A 22,160-nucleotide genomic window follows, 5' to 3' on the forward strand; every position below is an offset into this window, starting at 1 on the left:
AATATTGTGACGTAATCATTAAAAATTTCCATGTGTTTCAGTACGATTTTCGGTTAAAATGAACAAAATAATATTAAGGTGCTGTCTCAGTTTAGAAAACTCCACTTTAGGCGTCAAGTGGCTTGAAGATGGCCAGCTGGAAATTTCGATGGCTTATTATAATAACCTATGAGTGTTTCTATGTCGCCGACAGAACGATCAAACTTAACTCTAAAGAATACTAATATTTTCTCACATTGTCAAATTGAGCAATATGTTCTGTAGTACGCTATCTGAAGACAAATCGGACCATAAAACATGCAGCAAGATTAAAAATATTTACGTGGTTTATTTTCGTTTATGAAATTGGTAGGCTAGAGATTTTTTAAACTTAAAAAATTTGTTGCCAAATTGCGCGTTTGAAGCGTCATTTACTGTTCGTGTGATTTGTGTGTTGTCAATATGAACAAATTGAATTTTTAAATGAGCCCTTTTACGCATTGGTCTACGTTTGGACTTCGGCGTACCTGTCAAAAAGAAAAATCTTAAAGTTAGCAAAAAGAAGTAGAAAAAAATCAGGGTATTTTACACAAAATAACTTCATAGATGTGTGCATTTGTTCAGGAAAATTTATTAGCACCAGTCAAATATACTTACCAGATGCAAAGAGATTATCTCTTTGCCATATGGAATCAATTTAAAATTTATGATGCTACCGCTTGGGATAAATATTCTATTTTGTTTGCAGGGTTGCGTCTCTAGCAACGACTTGCATGTTATATTTGCATTGCACGTTATACACTCGTTTGCGTTAACTTAATGAAAGCTGTATCTAGCACGTTGTATAAAAAATATTCCTTGAACTTCATCTAAACTCTACAAGGCATCTACTGTTAGAAAAATATGGATGTTTCTTCAAAACAAGTGATCGATGCTGTTGCGGAAAAAATGCAAGTATTAAGTCTGTAGTAGACTGTAACAGTGGTTCTTAACCATATTAGCTTATGGACTGGTAAGATTTCAAAACAAATTTTGCGGACCGGTGAACCTTTAAAAATCAAAATCAACCTAACACGGTAATACGACAAAAGTATGCAACTAAAAGTCTTCTTAGGTTTTACATACAATTGCCTTAAATTTAAAACTTGAACGAGCTGTAGTCCACTTTTAAACAGTTGGGCACAACACTTTTTTTGGCGTATGATAAAGTCTAAAGTAGACCATCAACTCTATGTTATGTCACAATGCTGCAATCTACGGAACTGGTGAAGTTCTAAATTAGATAGACAAGCCTTCAACATCTTTCATTTTGTAATTGAGATATAAAATTGTAATATATTAGGCGGACCAGCGTTTCGGACCCACTGGACTGTAATGTTAGTGAAAAATAAAAACCTAAAATTGATGATAATAAACGATGATTTTTAACAGACCATATGGATATGGTAATAGTTAAAGCCCACTGTTATTGTTGTCAAGAAGTTTTTTACCATCGCCCTTTACAGCGTCACAACTTAATATAGTGATTCCTGTAGTGTAGTCTAGTGACTCCAGTCCAGTCTGCATTTTGTGGCACTTTTTTGTCCAGAATCCTACCACATTTATTTTAACACTAACAAATCCAGTTGTCAAATATGAAATTAGTAGAAAGGCGTAAATATTTAAGAATATAATAATACTACTTAGCCCATCCAAACGCTTACTCTCAACGTAACCCAAATATTGTAAGCAATATATACTTCGGCCTAAAATATGGTAGGATTCTAGATCAGCGCCCTTTTCGCCAACCAAAACTGAATAGTTTTATTAAAATAAAGGCGCACAATTTACTAATTTAGGTGAGCTCACAAATTGTTTTAAAAAATAATTCGGGTGTACACCTGAATCATATCGAGGTTGATATGTAATAATATAATCAAGCATCTTCCAGAACCACACCAATCATAAACTAAATTTGTGTCAAATTACACTATTTTATTCTTCCAAGTGCGTAAACCAAAGGGCACACCCGTATATTGACTTCCCCATGATCTTCTTTTTTGAGTTAGTTGTGTGACACCCTGCTCAATTTTACACAATTTAGATTCATTTAAGATCCTATCTAAGAAACATTGGAGGATATTAACAAGAAATCTAAAAAATCAAATGGTTGCCTAGTGCCCCCAAAAGAAGTCACTTAGGAAGTAGGATTCACTCTTGCTTTACCAAGCAACGCTATTTTATTTAAATATATATGCTTCCACCATCAAGTTTTTAATATATTTTATTTTTTCTGCCTGTCATTTTCCATTTAAATCACACTTTGTGAATCCCCAGAAAACTCTTAACAGACCATCACTTTCACTTTAAAACTTCTAGGCTTGACTATATATTGCAAATGTTTTAGAAAATACTACATGGACATAAAGAGACGAGAGGATGGATTTGATCTTTCTGGTAGCAATGAACCAAAGCGAAGATATCCAAGATTAAAAACGGTTGGTTTTTGCTATAAAATTATGGATATATAAGACAAAATTGGTGTTATGTACAAATCTAAATAAGACTATGTAACAAGGTATCAAACAGGATATCCTGTGTATGTTGTAAAAACTGTATACTACAGTGTGGACACAAGACACAAATTTTGATTTGAAAAAGTGTGTCTTATAGTAATATGAATAATGTATAAAAAAGTTTGTGAATATTTTACATATTATTTCAAAAATTAGAAAGTATTTAAAAATGTTTCTTCATTGATTGTTGTTCTTTGTTTTAATGACTACTATATCTTATAATTGTACCATGAATATTAATTTTCCAAATCGCGATGTCATCAACCAACCCCTAATAACATTTCACGTTTCACCTAAATGAATTGGCACAGCCTTGGTAACTGAACCACTCCCTTTAATATTGCTTTGTACACAGTAATGATTGTCTACTTCCTATACCACTTCAGAATTGCTTTGTGTAAAAAAACGCTGTCATTGTCCATTTGTTTACTTGTGGAATTGCTGAGGTAAAGAAAAACCACTCCGGGTCAATCCCTTTTCAATATTCTCCTGACAAAACCTCAATGTGTAGGTTGTTCAAATCTAGATAACTTTTATCCTTTATCCAAACAATTAATTTTGTGTGCGTTATAGCCAGTTGTTGTCACCTTAATAAACTATTATATGTGAAATCATTTATCAATATTCTCTTAAACTTTACTTTTAATATTTAAATCACTTTAATAAATATAAGACAAATATTATAAACAGTATACAACTATTAAATATATTTTTTTCCAGGCAGCGATGATGGACAATGGAAAGCTGCATGACCGCAGTCTGAAACATTATTTCAGTCCCAATATGATTCGAACTCAAATTGCCAATTTAGAAGCAATACCTCCTGGCACACCACGTCAAAAGACTGTCAAGAAAACAATACAACATTCAGTACATTCACCAAGAAATAAGGCTTGTTACAATGTTTGTATTAAGTTTCTAAAACAATGCCCTTATTACATGAAAAATAGCAAGTTTAATTATATGATATTATATGTGTGATATATTTTCCAGTTGGTATAGCCACTATTTGTTTTAATAGAATTTATTTAATATGTTTAACATTTGTTATCAGTTGGCAAAATATGACAACATATGGCCAGCTTATGTGTGTATTGACTTTTTTGATAAGATTACTATAGGTTGTTTGCGATATTATCCTCTTTGATAAGAAACACGGGACATTCAATCCAGTCTAGAGAGTCCTTTAGTTGTTGCACTAAAAATTCAGGAAGTGTTTTATTGTATTCGAGTGCCACAAACACTTCAACGACTCTTCACACAACATGGTGCAGCCTCAGATCAATCAAAAAGCACTTTTGACAGAACTGTCCAATTTCATATGACATTTTGTTGTTTCATATGTTCACTGTTGTCAATTCAATGTTGATTGCTGCTATTTTTATGGTTTCCCACATATTATAATGACCCTCCATTTAACAGCATTAGTTGATTACTTACCAATAGTAGCTTGTTCAAACAGGTTGACTGCACTCAGACTGGCCACTTTATAAGACCACTTCAATGCCAGTTGGCTTTATTGACGCTTGGCAAAGTTTTCAAATGTAGTGTAGAAGCACCGTTCCCTCTATTTCTTTAAAACTAACAACATGAAGTCTCTCTTTGGTAACTTTGTGTGTAAAGTTTAATAACTTTTTACTTTAAAGTTATATTAACCTGGATAGTATGTTCCTTATTTAATTTACGGTGCTTATTTTTGCAGAATGATTCTTTTATGGACAACGAATTGCATTCTGCCCAACTAGAAGCATTGTCATTATTGGAAAGTGGAGCTAGAAGACGGTAAACGATCAGGAAACCATAATTAGCTATGCAAACAGATCTAAGATTTAAAGCTTGCTCAAAGTGTGAAAAGGCCTTTAAAGCTCAAAGTTTCATTGCTCACACAACGACAAGTTGTAAAGCATAGCATTTCAAATATTTGCTTTCCCACAATGATTGTCACAAAACCGTTAATTTATTTCTAATCGGATTTGTCCCTCTAATGAAATAGTGGTGTTAAAAACGAGTCATTTTGAAGATAAGTTCCAGTCATGATATTTGAAAAATAACTTAAATCTAAGTCAAGCCTTTGAACAAATCAATAAGTCAAGTCTCATTTTATCAGTTTTCTAAGTTAGAGCATGTCAACTTCAAGTTAAATTATTGACATATATAAAAACAGTAAAGTGTTAAAATTGGAAAACTCGTTCGACCAATTATGACCAGCAATTTAAAAAAAAATCACAAATATGCAATATTTAGCAAATAAAGTGTTTTATGTGCGCAAAACAAGATAAAACAAGCAATTTTTTCATTATTTTGTACTAAAAACACTTAATTTCAACGCAAGTATTTGACACAATGAGTCCAAGTCAAGTCATTTTGCCCAAAGGACCTATGTCAAGTCAAAATGACTTGGAAAAGTACGAAATAGTACCATGTAAACTACTATAGGTTGTGAACTTGAGAAAAATAAAAATCACTAACACAAAAATAATGCATTTCTAAAGTTTGTTTTAAAAGCATGTCTTGTTTATTTTGATTTTTTTTAAATTGAAACTTTTTTTTAACTTTTTTTAGGATAAAGTCACGTGTGTACCAGAGCACACCGATTTTAAGAAAAGCCTCTCCCACCAAAATCTCCAAACATGAAGTCAATCGCCTGATCAACAGATCAAGTCAAATACTCGTGGCCACAGTAAGACATTAAAGATTGATAATATCATGATTCATCGATAATAGTATACTAACAGAACTTTAATAATATAAATATTAATAGCCTATTCATTCAGTTTGATTTAATTAAACAAATACCATGACAAATATGTTTTTTAAAGTGTTGCCTTTCCTAGAATTTAGAATTATCAAAAAAAAAACTGCCTAAACAGTGTACGCTTCAAATGAATGTTGGGATGGGCTGCTGCAATGATTTCGATTATTGCTGTAAACGCATTTCGATCGAATACAAATTACTACCCTTAATCACAAGTGAATTGCCGAGCCAACACAAAGGCGCATTATTTATGTAATGATAGGAGACCAAGCCGACACAGTCACGTACTTTCTTTGTCAAAAGCTCGTTCGTATCGTCGTTCAAGGTCTACCGGTATCGTAGACTGTTTCTCCTTTCGCCAAACCTTGTAATCGTCATAGAAACCGAGAGCGTTCCAATCGAGCGGGTTTTAACTTGTGGGTATTTCGACATTTCAAGGGACAGTACTAGTAATGATTATATAACAAGTTATTTTAACCGATTAAATTTTAGAAGTAGTCGCAAGCCTTTCCGATGTTTACTCTTTTATTGTTTGTTTGAATGAAAATTACTTAGGCTCTCGAGTCTTATTTAATCAGTATTTGTATGCAGCGCTAACGCTATGACTTTTAGGGAAATATTTTTCTTTCAATTTAAAAAAATATTTTCATTTCATTGAATTTTTTCCCAAACAATTTTTTTCTCAGACCATTTTCTAGTCGGCCTTTTTACAAACTTCTCCTTTTAACAAACAGGAAACGGTTGCACTTGCTCACGAAATTATCGCCACCCGGCACCATGGTCGTCCTCAGTCGGCGCCAGCCACCCACGGGGCGTACCGGGGATTTCCCGGTCTATCTGCCAACACCCTCCCGCCCAGGCCTGGAACCGCCAGGGGCAGGGTCGGGACTCGGCCTCGGTCATCGGCGTCCGACAAGCGAAGGCCAAGGTTAGTGTTTTGTCGATTTGTAATTGAATTGATGTGTGTTGAATTACGCTGAACGAAGTGTGTTGTTAAAGAGCGTTTTTTTTTTCATAGTAAAGCAAACCAGGCCACATTGATACACCGAGAGCCATCGCTACGTAATCCGTAATCGTTGGTCAAAAAGTAGCTTCAGAAGGGCTAGATCACAGTTGTTAACTCACATATGTGTGTGTACTGTGTATCTTTCATTGAACTCCGAACATATTGACTTCGCATTTCTTTTTTGCCTTTTTTAAACTCCGTGGATTTAGGACATCCTTTCTGACCAACTTGCATCTTCTTTAAATCAACACGATGTTATGGCCCACGTCGATTAGTCATTAGGCAATATAAGTACATGCTTAAGGCATCAAGGAAAAGAGGCAAAAAAGATTGTCGGATTTACAATAAATTTAATATACCCACAAACTTTTTTTAGGCTAAATACTGTGCAAATGGTTAATATTGACAAATTTCATGGAAACTCAGAATATATCAAGTAATCTTCACTTCATTTAAATTTCTACGTTTAAACAATTTATGTTTTCGTTTTATCTCGCAACATCGACCATCTGTATGCTTGGTGAAGTTTTTTTCATTAAATACCCGGTTTACCACAGATACGCGTGGGACATCAATGGCAGACAAAACAATTATCGCCCTAATTATTACTATACTGGCATGTCATTTCTTCCACTTGTCTTTATACCTATGTGAACTGTTTCCTGAGAGATTTTGGTATAAAATACAAAGTTTCTGAGTAGGTTGGCATGTTTTTAACACGATTTGTGGCACTTGAATACTTGGTGAGGGTTTTTTAATTCAATACCTGGTGTTGACTTAAACACTTGGGTCACCACAGATACGCTTGGGACATCAACGGAAGGCGAGTGCCCTACAGGGACAGGATCGATGAAGACTTGGAGGACTACGGGTCCTCATCCTATTCCGCATCTTCCTCCAGCATCGAATACGACCACGAGAACCGACGACTCTTCTCAACTCCCAAACAGTAATGGCGATTTTTTTGTGGATTTTTTAGTTTTAAGGAAAGCCTGTGTTCGTGTTGGCACTTGGAAGAGGTTTTTCAGTCTAAGTCTGTATAGACAGGCTTTCCGACAATGGTGATATTGACAATAACAATAAACTTATTGTTCGTGCGGTTTCAATTAATGTCCTTTTAAAACGTGGCTTTCATGTGACGTAGTAAATATAATTATAAACAAAAAACAAATATCAAAGCGTTCGTAATGTTCGTTTTTTTAGGTTTGTAGCGACTAGCCACAGCACGTTTACTAATCCTGTTTATATATTTTGAAACTCACGCTAAATACAAACCAGCGAAAGTTAAACGTTCTTTAAAATGCAATCCAGGTTAGTTTTTCTTCCCTTCCAAAGTTGTAATAGGCCAGCTTACAATAACCACTTCAAAAAGTTAATACAAAAAGTCCGAAATAGCCTGCTGTTGTTTTTATTAATATTTTCTCTTTTTTGAGTTGCTTTTTCGCTTTTATCCAGTCATCCCAGGAAGCCACATCGTCCAGCATCGGCGCGTCACGCCCAGCCTAGCTACAATCAAAGCGGCTTCTACAACAGACCGTACTCGGCCGGAGGTCCGCGGCAAATCGACGTAAGTATTGCCCTACCTAGCGCCCAAATGCCTAACATTCTGTTGTCAAACCTTTTGTTTCAATACATCAGTTGTCTCATTTAAGTGCGCCAGACAAGCTTTCAGATGCGCCAGATATTGCAATGTTTTGAATTGATTTAATCTCAGCAGTAAAACTATTGCCACTTGTAATCGTTTAATGCGTCACCGACATTGCTGTTTTTTAATCTGTACGAAAGAAGGTAAGACGCACGACATATGCCAACAACAGTGTAGTTTTGGAGAAACCAACTAAATCAAATACTCCATAAAGAATTGAGAGTTGGGTAGATTGACCAACCCACCGTGAGAATTAAAGGATATGTTACGTAGAGCTGGACCATTAAGCAAAATAAGAAAGTGCTTAAGGCACCAAGGAAAGGGGGCACCACAGAATTTTATAATAGTGCCTTGGTGTTTAATAAAATAATTCGAGTTGGTCGAACGACTCAGATTTCAATATTGGCTTCTTAAACCTCTCCATAAATGTTTGTTGGTATGAGAACCATTTCCAAAACAAAAATAATTTAAATTAATTAAAATGTGCCCCCTAAATCTGGCCCTGATGTTATGCCTAAATGGAACTATTATTAAATGGCTAAATAGCATCTACTCGTCAGAGAAAGCGCAGGACGTTGCAAAAATGTCAACGTCAAGCAAGTTTTTGTAGCCGGAAAAGTCAATATTACGACGTTTTTATTTGTTTTTTAAACGCAGTACCTGCGAAGTGAGGCGGGTTACCGGCATATGGTGTCGCCAGACAGCGGTCTCAGTGTGAACGCGGGAACCCAGACGCGCAGAAGACCAGACGATCATCGACGAATGAGGGGACGACACGTAATCGTAAGTACATCGAATGGCTTACCGCCGATAACGCAGATTCGTCCTACTTAATACATTCTATTGAGGATTAAAGCCGTTTGTTAAATATCCTCAATTTACCTAATTTTTAACTAATAAAAAATGAAAAGCTTAATGCCTCAAAAACCCTGGTTCGATTTCAATACAGCTTTCACTCTTCTCTGAGTTTTTATCGATTAGGCAAAATGTCATAACATGGGTCACACCGTCAACAGACGTCCCGCATTTTAGTTCAATAAACCTTACAATGAAAACAAATAGCGTAGAACGGCAAAGCAAAATACGCTCTTTCTCATATGAGTGTCTTAATCAACAGCAAACACACGCTAAACAGTGTTAACTGCAGAAACACCCAAGAATTTTCCATCGAAAATCCGAAACTGTTGTTGTTACTTTAAACTTTTAGGATTTCAATGTTTATCAATCTCATTTACACGAAAAACTCCAGTGTTGATCTACGGATGTTTAAACCATTATGTAGCTTGAAAATCCAATATAATTATCGCTTTAATGCAAAAACTGATCATTAGATAACTGCATCACTGCAAAGGCTTCGAGTTTAAAAAAATCACAAACCTTTGTGGATATGTTTCGAATATTCTTACCAAAAAAAAAATAGAAAACAACAATCGACCGAAATTGTGTTTGATGTGTCCAAAAGGTGGTGCCCAGTGGTAGCAGTGAAGACGGGGCTGCGGCGGCAGACGAAGGATCTCGACGGAGGTTCCGCAAGTATAAGGTGACCATAAGGACCGGCGACCGATTAGGGGCCGGCACCGGCGCCGATATCTACCTGAGTCTGCACGGCAGCAGGTCTGAGACCGACGAGATGTACCTGACGCGGCCCTTAACGCCCGGCTCCGAGGGTCAGCTCGCTTCGGCGTTCAGGAGAGGAAAGGTGAACATTGGCAATTGTTCTTATTTTACTGATTCTGATTAAAAAAATTCTGATGAATCGCTAAGCTCGCAATGTTTGATGTCAAGGGGTGTAAGCAACGGTTGTCGCTGTTTTCATCCATTTCTATTGTTCCTAGAAATTAAACCTAAAAATAAGAGGTTTAGCAGCTTTATCGGTGCTATGTTTTATAAGGATATCGAATGCAACCAATTCGCTTGAAAGAGCTATATTAATTATGATATTGTGCATATATATATGAGAAAATTTTGAATTTTTAGCTTGATGTGTTCGAAATCGAAACGGAAGATGTTGGCGAATTGCGGAAGATCGGGATCGGGCATGATCAAAAAGACAAAGGTAAAATAGATTATACCCTCCCTGGCAAAAGTCTGTTGGTAGTAACCCAGGAGGTCAAACTTTAAGCCATATCCGACAGACTTTCAACAGTTATAAATAACGTTTGAAGAATGTTTGTTGATGAACGGCCACCAGTACTTAAACTTCTTTAGATATTTTTACTCTGACCTGGAACATACAGTCTTAACACACAGTCACTGCCTAACATACACCAAAACATTGTTTTTAAGTGTAAAGTTGTTCAACTAACATACTACAGTAGTGTTATTAAGAGGCAAGTTCTTCGTGTGTTCATGTTTTAATCCTTTGGTAAATAAACAAAATCTGGCTCCAACAGGTTTCAGCTGGTATCTGGATGAAGTGGTCGTCAGCTGCGGGAGAGAGCAGTGGAGGTTTGAGTGCGACTCCTGGCTTTCCGGCTCTTACGGCGACAAGAGGACCTTCAAATTCATCAACCTGACCGCCCACTCTAATGCGGGTATAAAGCGTTACAAGCACATACTTTATTGCGAGCAAAATAGTGCATTTAGCGCATATGAAAAAAAGCACGATTAGAACGTATATTTCTAATATACCAGCCATTCTTTTATTACACTTTTCTTTATTATGATAATTTCCTTCTTGGTCTCCGACCAAAGAGAAGGGAAAAAGACGTATGGAGCGTTAAGCAACTTATACTACCAATTCGTGCATTTTGGTGCAACTTAAAACAATTTTTTTTGCATTTTCAGCTAAAACATGCACTCCAAAATGCCCTTCTCGTGAAAACAGTGTTTTTAAATAGCACGTGCTCCTGGAAAAAAATACAAACCGTACTTAAAACCCATTATTCTGGTTAGCAGCAAAGGCTAAGCGAAGAAGCAGCCACAGTAGCGGCAGCGAGACAACTGTTATGTCAGATGGCAAGGCTTCCAAACGCGGTGGACACCTCTCTGATAAAGGAAATCGACAGACCAAGGCCAAAAGCGGTTCCTCGTCGTCGTCTTCGCAAGCAAGCAGCAGGTCGATAGGCGTTTGCATACTTTGCTAAACCGAGATATGAGTAGTTTAGTCGCCGTATTGGTATATCTTTAATAGAAAACAAGTGTCGTATGTGTACTGTATGCATTGCCCAAGTTATACATAAAGGCTTGTAGCCCTTTTTTCTTTTGTACTTGATTACCTAGTTGTTGAAATTTTTAGAACGCATATACTTGTCTGTAGGATATTGCTAACCATAGTAAGATAATAATTAGGCACTTTAATACATAGTAGAAATTAGGAAAAAACACTGCCTGCAAATTATTACTGTTTACTTTTCCCAACTACAGATCTTCTTCGAGCGAGCGGGAAGAACGTCGTGGCCGCGCCGACGGCGGCAAGTCGCCGCCCGCGGTTAGGCCCAGCGATGACGTCATCACCAATCGCAGTGACGTCACCAGTGAGGTTAAGAGCCACCTGGAGTACAGCTCCGACAGCAGCGCCGGGCGCGCACGGAGGCAGAGGCGCGACAGCGAGAGCTACGTGGAGGACAGCGACGACTCTGGGTCATCCGCTTCCTCCACCTCAGACTCCCGGACCCTGGAGGGCAGCAGCGAGAGCGATTCGCAGGAAGACGAAAGAGAGGACACACGACTTGAAAATACGGTTCTCCGCTCCCCGGCTTCTTCCTCTTCCGACTCGGACGGGAACATCAGTAACAAGAAGGAGTCGGTTTTGCGTGAAGTTCCTCCTCCTGTGGCTTCCTTTAAGGATGATTCGGAATCGTCTTCTTCTTCTTCCGAGAGCGAGAAATCCACTCGCAATGCATTCTCCCTGTTTGCAACCGACAAACGCGCGCCAAACCAACGGGCGTCGTCGCATTCCGACTCGGATCGAAGCACCGGTAAAAAGCCGAGTTATTTCCCCAAACAAGATCCTCGACCAGCTTCACCGGTGAGGGAAAGATCAGAATCGTCATCGTCATCGTCGGAAAGCGAAAAATCGTCGAAAAATCCAATCTCATTCTTCACCGAGAAGTTTGCTTCGAAGGAAAGCGAAAGAACTCCCCTGGGGTCGCCACGATCTGCTGATTCAGAAGAAGGAGTTGGCAAAGAAAAGGAAACTCAACTTTTCGCAGCATCACCAGTAAGAGCACGATCAGATTCGTCTTCTTCGGCCAAAAGCGAGAAATCTAATAAAAATCCATTCTCCTCCTTCACCGAGAAGTTTGCTCCGAGGAAGAGCGATGACGAATCCTCCTCTTCTTCTTCGAGCAGTGGGAGCGATTTGGAGGGAGAGCCGCCACGTCGAACCGCCCGCTTGCCCTCCTTCGCCGAGTCGGTAACGCTGCAGAAGCCAGAGTCGACCGGTGACGTCACCCGACCGGAAGTGACGTATGAGAGTGCGTCGGTGGTAGTGACCCCGCAGCCGGTGGTGGCTCAGTCCGAGGTGACGCTAAAAAATGTTTCTCGCGCATTTTTTAGAGCCGTGCTTTTATTATTTTTTTAGTAATGATCCAACATGGTAAAAATTGCAGAGGCTAACCTATAGGGACACTGGCTCCCCCATTGATTGCGAAAGACGACATGTGGACCGCTTTGTAATTCGATTCCGTAGTTTTGAAATAACCTTTCGTTGACTACTAGTTTTCACGCTTTCGGCTTTTATTTTACGTTCTAGTGGGATTTAGCCTGCTTTAAATTCTTTTTAGCCAAACAACGCCTTGCATACCATAGCACTCTCTTAAAAGTTATTCCAACCTAGTCTATGTGTGTCATTCGAGCGAGAATTACATTAATTTAAATTACGATTTTTGCCAACTTTTTACTAAATCTTTGAACAAATTATCCCGCTTTCCGAAACCCTACCTTACGAACTCCTTTAACTATTTCTAGTTGCACAACTGAAAAGTGGGAATTGTGTGCTAAGGACTGGGATTCAAATTAACTTCTTAAACTGTTGCACGAAAGGCGAAATCGTACTATTGCAAATTGAATTTGTCGTGGTAAAAGTGCTGTTTTTAAGGTCCGGAAGCATGAGGTACTGGTGGCTCCACCACAAGAAGAAGAACAAAGATCTTCGTCTGAACGACGCGGATCCAGCTCTTCTTCTAGCAGTGAAAGTTCCTCAAGTGACGAAGGTGCGCTTTCCTTTTTTTGCAATAATACCGTTCAGTGATGTTACGAGCTTCTACAAACGCAGCGTATTTGTTATAGTCATATTCATATGAAGCCGAACGTAAAATAATCGTTTTGCTAAGTAGTTAAATATTTCTCATACAACGTCAGACTGGCACCTACTACAGCTGCGTATTATTATTTATCGTTTACTAGCTGGTATTATCGTTAATTTTGCATTTGATAGAGGCCGGCAAAATATCGGAATCTTTTCAAGACGATGTAGGACTGCCGCCCGAGATTGCTGAAACGGAACAAGCGGCCGAAGTGACATTTGCAGCTGTTCAGAAAAGCGAAGCCGCAGTAAGTATAGTATAGATATGGGCCTTTCAGACAGCGGTGCTAAAAATTGAGAGCTATTTCGTTCACATTAAAAATTTAGAAAATGATACTATTTTACATGGAAACGTTTACCGAAACCCGAGTTTTGCGTCAATTCTTATCTGACCCATTTAGCATGACGCAAAATTAGTAGGAAATGGAGTTCCCCAGTCACTGGAGCTTTAGAAAAGTTGTACCTAAGGATAAGGAGTAACGCATAGGTCGCCGGGTAAACACGTTTTCTATGATTGTTTACTTTTGGCGCTGGCTATCGTTACGTTCTGTGCGCAACTGATGTTACTTCAGATACACGATGAAGGTGCAATGGTGGATTCACAGAAATTAGACAAAATCGGTTCTCCAGCTCGACATGGCTCCAAGTCTTCTTCCAGCAGCAGTGAAAGCTCCTCTAGCGAAGAAGGTATGACTTAAACATCGCAAATTTTTTATCTTCTCGAGCTCCATGGCGTAAAGTAAACTTGGTTTTTCATAGACGCCGTTTGTTAGTCAAAATGTCGCCAGTTTCGTTTTTTTTAGAAAACTACAATCTATAGAAAAGCCCCGTTAAAATCGAGTTTTTGGCGCCTACACTTTTGCATTGATTTTAACGTGCATAAATTTTGTTTTTTATGTAATTCTGTACTTTATTTTGTTTTATTTAACCATAAATATGGCCGTTTTAAGAAGCTGGAGAAAAGTCTGGTTTCGCACAAGTGTTAGGAAAACCAGAGGTTGATGACGAAACTCCAAAGCAACCTGCTGAAGCAACTTTCTACGTTCAGGAAAACGAGAGAACGGTAAACGTTGTAACTGTAACAATTTATAATCTCATACGTCACAACAAATAACAAACCAAACCGCGACTTTTGGGTAAATCTTTTTTAGCTTTTTCGGGACACCCATTCTGCAATGCTTTTAAACGCGATTATCAGATATAAAACAACAGCGTTGATCTGGTGTAGATTTTTATCCTCTCAACGTCGCGATTTTAAGCATAAATAGCCTCCACAGAAGCATAGGATATGTTAGTTATTAAATTGCCTAGTAAGACCAAAGTTTGGTGGTAAACACTGATTGTATTTTCAATGAGTAAACCTGTATATAGAACATAAACCACTGGTGTGAATATTTGTCAAATTGGGATAAGCCAAATATACCACACACCAAAATTATTTCATGTAAGTCCTCGCACAAACAGTTTAATTTTGATTAGATCCCTGAGAAGCCGCAAGAAGATGACGTCTTCCAAACTCCTCGCCCACAAACTCCCATCAAGCGATCTTCATCCAGGAGCAGATCGTCATCATCAAGCTCGAGTTCAGCCAGCGAAGATGAGGAGGAAGCTCGTGAGTTGATCCCTGGCATCGTTTTGAATCTTTTAATTTGCTATACCGTGGTGTTCCACAATCTTTTTAATTGTCCCCTATACCGCAGTGTTTGGGCACAAGATTCCTTTTTTTGGTCTCGAACATAAAATTTGTCCTTTTTTTAGGTTGGGTTTTCTGACTGAATTTCCAAACGCGACAAATTAAATAAATCCAAGCCATAAATGAAGCAAAATTAACGATTCACGAAACAATAATCGATTCTAAATACTTAGGACACAAAACAACAAAAGACGATTTATTCGCGGTAATTTCAATAAAAATTCAAAGGCCTCTAAATTCGATAAAATCGACGTTTTCCTTTGTCACAAAATCGTCATTTACCTATGTCATTATCATGTTTAACATTGACTATGGCATGAGTAATTGACAAAACGTTTGATAAAAGATTATGTCTGTTTATCGAAAATCTGCCTTTTATATATTTAAAATAACTGATCGATTCTTTCCGGGTAATACTAATTTACTGAATGATGAATGTCAGAATGGTCGGAACGATCACTAATTTAAGTGTTACCCCGTTAAAACAATTAGTAAACCAACGCACAATATTTGGGTTAGGGTTGGGGTTAGCGTTAGGGTGAAGGAGGGTCAAGTGTTATTATATTTAATAATAATACTGTGAGCGTTCCGACCATTCCGACCATTCATCATTCCGTAAATTAGTGTTACCCATTCTTTACCGCCATATTTATTTCGACTTTTTGGACCCAAGCTGAGCTAAAGGTGTGTAAATACCAATGTTAAATAAAATGGAGGGTTTAGTTCAATTAGATAAAAACAAAATGGAAAAACTGTATTTGTCATATGCAGCGCTTTTAAACCAAATCGGGTCGTTTCAAAATTGAAGGCCACGTTTAATTAAATGAAGTTGCTCGAATGCTGTATTATTGCCACTAGCACTGTATTTAACTGCGGTTATTTTTCGTCAAAGGTGCAGAAAGCGATGAAGACAAATGGAGTCCTCCCAGGGCACCAACTCCCATCAACGAAGAGGCTCTGCAGGAAGAAAGCGAGGAAAAGGCCCAGGTCTTTATGGACGGTTTCAATGTGAGTGCAACGTTGCTGTTTCAGTTTCGTTTTGAAAGCAAGTCGCGGTTGTTGTAAATGGTATTTGAACGTGTCGCCAGCACTTGGGTGTGAAATCACGCCACTTCAATAGCGGTTAACAATATTTAGATATTCAGAATATATTAAACATAAAAAACCCAAAATATGTGGACAACATCGTATATTACTGTGCTGTATCATTTTTTTCAAATGGAATCTAAGAAAATAAATACATAATTTATCTGGGTTAGCCATCTTTACACCTACACCGACAATTAGTGCAAATATCCCCAAAATAAAAAATCTCAGTGGACACTTAAAAAACAATGTCCATGTGGAGAACAATTGGTCAACACCACTAAAGTAAAAAATTGATCACTACACAAGGCGGAAAAAATCATCTTTTTGACTCAATCCCCGGCCCCAAGAAGGTGGAAAACTGCTACTTTAAAATCCCACTTATCCGTAAACCACTGTAATCCATATGGTTCATACAAGCTTTAAACTTGAAGTCTCAATTAATCCTCGTCCTTTCTCCCACGTAAGGCCGGGATCCAGGCAACCCGGAAGCTGAGCCACACCGACCCGACTCTTCTCGATCATGACGTCAGAGAGGGTCATACGTCATCGTCGTCCTGGCAACCGGCCACCTCGGCCAACGCGGCGCTAATGGAAGAGAACGAGGAAGATGGAGTGGTACGCTCGCCCAGGCAGCTGGTGGTCCGGATGGACGTACACGACCTGGTCAAGGACGACCAGACCGACAAGGTCAAAGAGGTCGTTAGTGCGCGTCGCGAACTCATGGAGTAAGTCGCTGCTCGTTAGAGTTTTGGGTTGGCAGTTAGTTTTGTTACATAAATTTGAGTGTTTTTTTTGGTTATTTGTAAAACTTGTACGTAGGCCCAATAAATATTGAAATCTAAACCAGTTTTTTTTGTGTATAAATTTATGATTTTTGCACCGTTTTGCGATAAGACGTGCCGTGTGAAAAAACTCGCTATAGTCTTATCGTAATCTGCGAGATGCAAACCTATTGGTCCCGACAGAACAATTCGACATATCACCAAATAAAATGTGTAGCCTAAGTAAAAAAACGGCAAGCTTTGCCGTGTCGAGACAGGTAACGTTTTACGCTGACTGATGCATTCAAAGTCTGTTAGCCGCCACCCTGCTTACCTAAAACATTGCTTTTCATTTTAGAAATCATTACGGTGCAACGGCAAACCTTTTTCTATTCAGCTTTTAATTTGAATAAATTCGCGCAGTGTGCACAAAATGAAACCAAGAAAAATATTATTTTTTTCAATTTGACAGGTCATTGTGTCATGACCGCCATCGACTGGTATAATTTGGCCGAAATCTTATAAGACCCATCCGGGTTTTTGATAATTCAATCTTAACCAGCAATGGTAGCGACGGGCTGGCGTTATTAAAGCAGATACTCACCAATGAGCGGTTGCTTAGGGTGTCCGTTTTATTTTCAAGTTCGCGTGATAAACGGAATGAAATTAAAAAAAAAACAGTATGACCCTTGTTTAAACAACCACAGCTCTTGTCGGTGTAATAAATAAAAACAATACTTATCGCAACCCCGTTTCGCAATACTTTCACCATAACGTGATAATTTATTTTTAGAAAGGAAAACGAGAAGGGCTGGCGACCGATTCACGTCGCTGCAGCAAACGGCAGAACCGAAATATTGCAGGTTAGTAATCAAGTGCAACAAAAAACTTCAGTGTTTGTAAAAAAATTTGCCGAGAAGTTTTGATTTAACAAGGACCAAATCAAACCAGTCATCCATGCAGATTGAAATAATCAATGTAACTACCTATTTTTTGTCAGCGAGCATCTAGGTTTGCTATTTACGACTTAACTTTGTATCTTGTTACTTAGTGGCTCGGAGCGATGGGCGCACATCTAGAAGCGGAGACGCCAACTGGTTATACAGCGATGCATATGGCGGCTATGCACGGGCACAAACAGTGCATGATGGTAAGTGAAAACTAATACATTAATATGTTTTCGGAAAGTTTGTTATGAAAGTTAATAAAGTCAGACTTTTCATCAAAACAGAACGTCAAAACCTTTCTTTTTAATAGATTATTTATTTTTCTACAATAAAAGTGTTAAGATGTGAATGTGAAATACAGTCACAGGACTAACTCGATTAGACTATTGCTCACATAACAAAGCCGTGATCAGTTTACCACTACTACACAATCCATGTCCCACAACCCTCATGTCCCACAAGCCTCCCTCTTTGCCTTATTAGAACTTGGCCTTTCCACCAATTGGTGAGGCTGATTTAAAATCAGGTGTCTCGCGTTATATCACGCGTTGCGCACGTTTCAGGATCAAATGGGGTTCGGTAGCTTTTGATGCGCCTGTGTACACTATGACCAAACGCTTAAACTTTTGCCCCTGCCACATCGCAGGTTGAAATCTATACCGGTTTCGCTCCATCCCATTTTTAATGGAAAATACCGGGCTCGTTTGGACAGTACTTCAGGGATGTTGTTTTATCGCAGGTAATTCACGCGCTCGGAGCCAGCCTTGAAACGGCCAACGTGGATGGGCAGACGGCCCTTCATCTCGCGTGCATGAGCGACCACCTGGAAGCGGTTAAGTGGTTGGTCGCCAACCAGGCCAACTTGCGGGCGCGGGACAACTTCCACAGGTCGGTAGAGCGACGCAAAACTCACAGCGCTTTTCGTGCGTTGTAAAAGCTTCGTTCGGATGTTTGGCGATCGCCGAGGCCGACACCTTTCCTAACCGCCTTCTGTAGACCGTTTGGACGTTTTGAGTGTGTTAGCAACGTAAAACAGAATCCTGGGCTCAAACCATCGGTTGATCTCCTTTCTATTTTGTTCGTGGTGTTGATTGACCCCGCCCTTGCTTTAAATGCCAAGATAAAAATAGCTTATAAAATAAACCGAATACTCACGTATTTGATATTCTGTATATTCTAAAAGGTAATAGTAAAAGTGCTAAATGTTATATTTTTGGTCTGCTGGAAATAAATATATTTTTGATTAGGCGTCTACTCCAACATGGACTGTTTTAATGAAGCCTTGGTGGTTTTATCTATAATGGTTAAGCGCCACATTTTATTTAGTGTTTGCGCTTTTTCTTTTAAAAACAGATCTCCGTTGGACCTTGCAAAGCAATACAGACACAAGGCTGTCGTGCAGTTTCTCAGAGAGTGCCTGCGTGAACTAAAAAAAGAAAACAGTTCTTTTTCACTTCTGCAATCCAGCAAGAGCAGGTGGGACATGTGAGACACAACATAGCAGAAGCGCTTGCACCACGACAAATACCAATTATGTTTTCATGGGTTACATAAATACATTGTCATTCCAAGCACTGCCCTATGTTATTTTTATATTTATTGATCAAACTTATGACTTTAAAAAGTTCAATAAAGTTATACATAATTTAAAAAGTTGAAATCATTTACACTTTGTAGGATTGGGTTAGGGTTGACTGATAAAAGTTAAAAATGACAAACATACGGTTATGTTTAACGATAGTTTTGCGTCATCATCCCATTATTCATCCGATTCCTCTTCTTCGTCATCGTCTTCCTCATCAAGCGATGAAGGAAGTAAAGAATCGGATGCAGAAAGAAAAAACTCCCTAAATGATGAAACTGAGGTTTGTTTTACTCAAAATGGTAACGGTTTGGAACAGTTCAATTTCATTAATGTGCACATCTCCACCATTATATAGAATATAGGAGAACATGGAATAAAAAAAATGCTACATAAAAAAATCATAGGCCTAAACACAAAGACATAGTTGCCACCACACGAAATAATAGTTAGTTATATACATGTAACGAAACAAGGTATATGTTTAAAAGACTACAACTTTATGGTTTATTTAATTTTCCGTTGTTTGTGGTTTAACTTATTATTAAATTTGTGGGCATCGTCAAAAATAAATAAACTATAATTTTGGAACTAGTGGTAAAAGTCCTATAAAACTAGCCTTCTACTCTGTAGACCTCACACAGTGAAACGTATGAAAAGAGGCAACAGCATGAGCTGGAAGAGCGCAAAAAGATTTACCAGCAGCAGCAAGAGAGGATTAAAACAAGGAGAACCAGCTTTCTGGATGCAATAAGAGCTGAAACCGAGGAATCCCTTATTACACCCACTTCATAATTCATATATATCCCAAAGAGTGGCACCTTATACAGATTAAAACTCTACAGAGCAGTTCAAGCTACAAAATTCGCCCAACTCATCATTTTTTATTTGAACAAAACTGTCTAAAAATATTGTCAGTTAATATCAATTTTTGAAAAGTTGTAGCTTGAAACATCAAAATGCGAAAAAATGGGTATGAACCAACTCAATATAACTTAAAAAGGATAGTATTATTAGCAGTTAGGGTACCTCTGTTTAGAAATTCACTTCGTTTTTTGCATGCTGACTTGTTGATTATTGCTACCTTTTTGATATTACATGAAGCATTTGTTTTTCTTGTATGTTACTAATTCTAATGTGTAACTTTTGCATCAATTAGAATATTATTTGATATGCGCTTTGTCAATGTAAACTAATCGCCTACTTATTAGCATTCCTAATTGTGTTTAGTTTTTTCTCATTATAACATTGACTTTTTTGTTCAAGACCAATAAGCTGCGACTGTACAATCATTTTGTTAAAGTTACGATTAATCACCTCTTGATTCTTATATTTGCAGTATCGTGTTTGCTTTGATATCCCTTTCATAATGCATTATTTTACTGCTTTTGTGTTTTGTCTAAGTAAGATGCACGTTTTGTTTCACTATTTGCTTTTTCACTAGTCATAGATGCAGGCCCTTTTAATTGTAATTGTTGGTAAATAAATTTCTACAGTTATATTAGTTTGTTAAAATTAAAGACTAACAGTGGAACGCCTATACTGTTGCTGCAAGGCATTCTAACAGTGGAATACAAAGCACAACTGTCCCCTAAAAAAGTTATCCAGGTTAACAACAATAATATTATTTTTCCTGTTTGTCAAAAAATAATAAGTCTATACTAACACCATCAATTTTGACCATGTTTAGTATTTACATACGATTTCATATCGGTAGAAATTTATATACAAATCAATATTATTCCATTAGTATCTTGGTAAAACTGGTAAGCAATAATGAAACTTATAAACAATAACAATAATCGCATTTTGAAATTCCAGAGGGGGACAGGTATTCCCAACCCCCTTGTATTTTTATTAAAAAAAACGTAATCCATTATTGCCATATAACTTTAGTCAGGCCATTTCAATTACATACATATTCAAGTGCGCGTTACATATACATCACAATACAGTGCACGCGTCACCATACATTGCACTAGCATGTATGCAAGTCTGGTAAAGTAGTGAGAGATGTTGTTCTCCTTCCACGGCCGCCAGCTCAGCTCGTAGACGCGCTGTTGCAGAGATTATTAACTTGATCGCGACTTGCGCTCTCTGCTTGATCTTCGGGCTACGGTTTTCAGGTGCTCAGCCGGCAGTTGAGCCCCGGATCTTGAGGATTGCTGGTCAGTGGCGCTAACCACTTCGCCAACGCGCCGAATTTAAACATTACGTCTTGTATCGTAACAACAGCTAGAATGCGGTTAAGAAATATGTTTATATGCTGTTTCAACATCTACCCGCCAATAACTTACTTACGATTAGGCACCTACACCAGATTAGAAGGTTTAGATCAGGGATCAGGGTTTTCTCAAAAGTCGGGTAATTGAAAACGATATAATTTATTCGTTTTTCGCGGACAATTTGGATTCACGCAGCCTATCGCTGTGGCGAAACAATTACTGTGCTGCAGCTTCAACTGCAGCCATATATGCGGCGTTTTTTCCTGCGAGTAATTACTGGCCGATAACCTTCGCCTAATTATTAGGTGTCCGTCAAATGCAGTCGGGCGAACAACTAACGTATAATGCCAGGTACAGATATTTCCTTAAAGGGCGTTAAATTGCAATACAAGCATTCCATTGTGAAACGAGAAGTAAAACAACTGAAAACACGTTAAATGCAATGCTAAGTATATTTTGATATTTCTTATGAGCAGGGGGGCCACGAAGTATAAAAGGTTGAGAAACACTGGTTTAGATAAAAAGCTTCCTCCATATATTTCCTTCAAACTTTGTCTGCAAACACGAACTGGCGGCGTTTGTTTAAGTGCACTTAGCAGGCGTCACGATAATAATTAAAAACCAAGAAAAATTTTAACTAGGCGAGTGTTTTACTTAAAAAGATTAAAAATCTCT

The 22,160-nt window shown here is 38.1% G+C and overlaps 1 protein-coding gene across 1 annotated transcript; it reads left to right on the forward strand.

Moving 5' to 3' along the window:
* The first annotated feature begins 882 nt into the window (after nt 1-882).
* LOC146161424 (uncharacterized) lies at nt 883-20,759 on the forward strand. The gene is made up of 27 exons (XM_083385153.1): nt 883-929; nt 2,366-2,456; nt 3,255-3,437; nt 4,237-4,316; nt 5,097-5,214; nt 6,024-6,217; nt 7,095-7,244; nt 7,751-7,862; nt 8,598-8,723; nt 9,403-9,639; nt 9,918-9,996; nt 10,334-10,474; nt 10,839-10,998; nt 11,307-12,405; nt 12,982-13,096; nt 13,321-13,436; nt 13,794-13,875; nt 14,139-14,251; nt 14,668-14,800; nt 15,774-15,889; nt 16,436-16,695; nt 17,525-17,594; nt 17,783-17,881; nt 18,418-18,566; nt 19,032-19,154; nt 19,420-19,543; nt 19,894-20,759. Exons 1-27 carry the CDS (start codon nt 883-885, stop codon nt 20,053-20,055), a joined length of 4,479 nt encoding a protein of 1,492 aa, XP_083241279.1. The 3' UTR covers nt 20,056-20,759.
* Nucleotides 20,760-22,160: the final 1,401 nt, after the last annotated feature.

The sequence above is a fragment of the Ascidiella aspersa genome, chromosome 3, assembly GCF_963924565.1.
Source record: "Ascidiella aspersa chromosome 3, kaAscAspe10.2, whole genome shotgun sequence".
NCBI classification, from domain to species: domain Eukaryota; kingdom Metazoa; phylum Chordata; class Ascidiacea; order Phlebobranchia; family Ascidiidae; genus Ascidiella; species Ascidiella aspersa.

Bases quoted from the DNA above. Each gene is read 5' to 3' on its own strand.
- LOC146161424 (XM_083385153.1), top strand. From the start codon at position 883: ATGGATGTTTCTTCAAAACAAGTGATCGATGCTGTTGCGGAAAAAAT. The intron at 4,317-5,096 runs GTAAACGATCAG...AACTTTTTTTAG, and splicing joins GAAAGTGGAGCTAGAAGACG to GATAAAGTCACGTGTGTACC. The intron at 10,999-11,306 runs GTCGATAGGCGT...TCCCAACTACAG, and splicing joins TCTTCGCAAGCAAGCAGCAG to ATCTTCTTCGAGCGAGCGGG.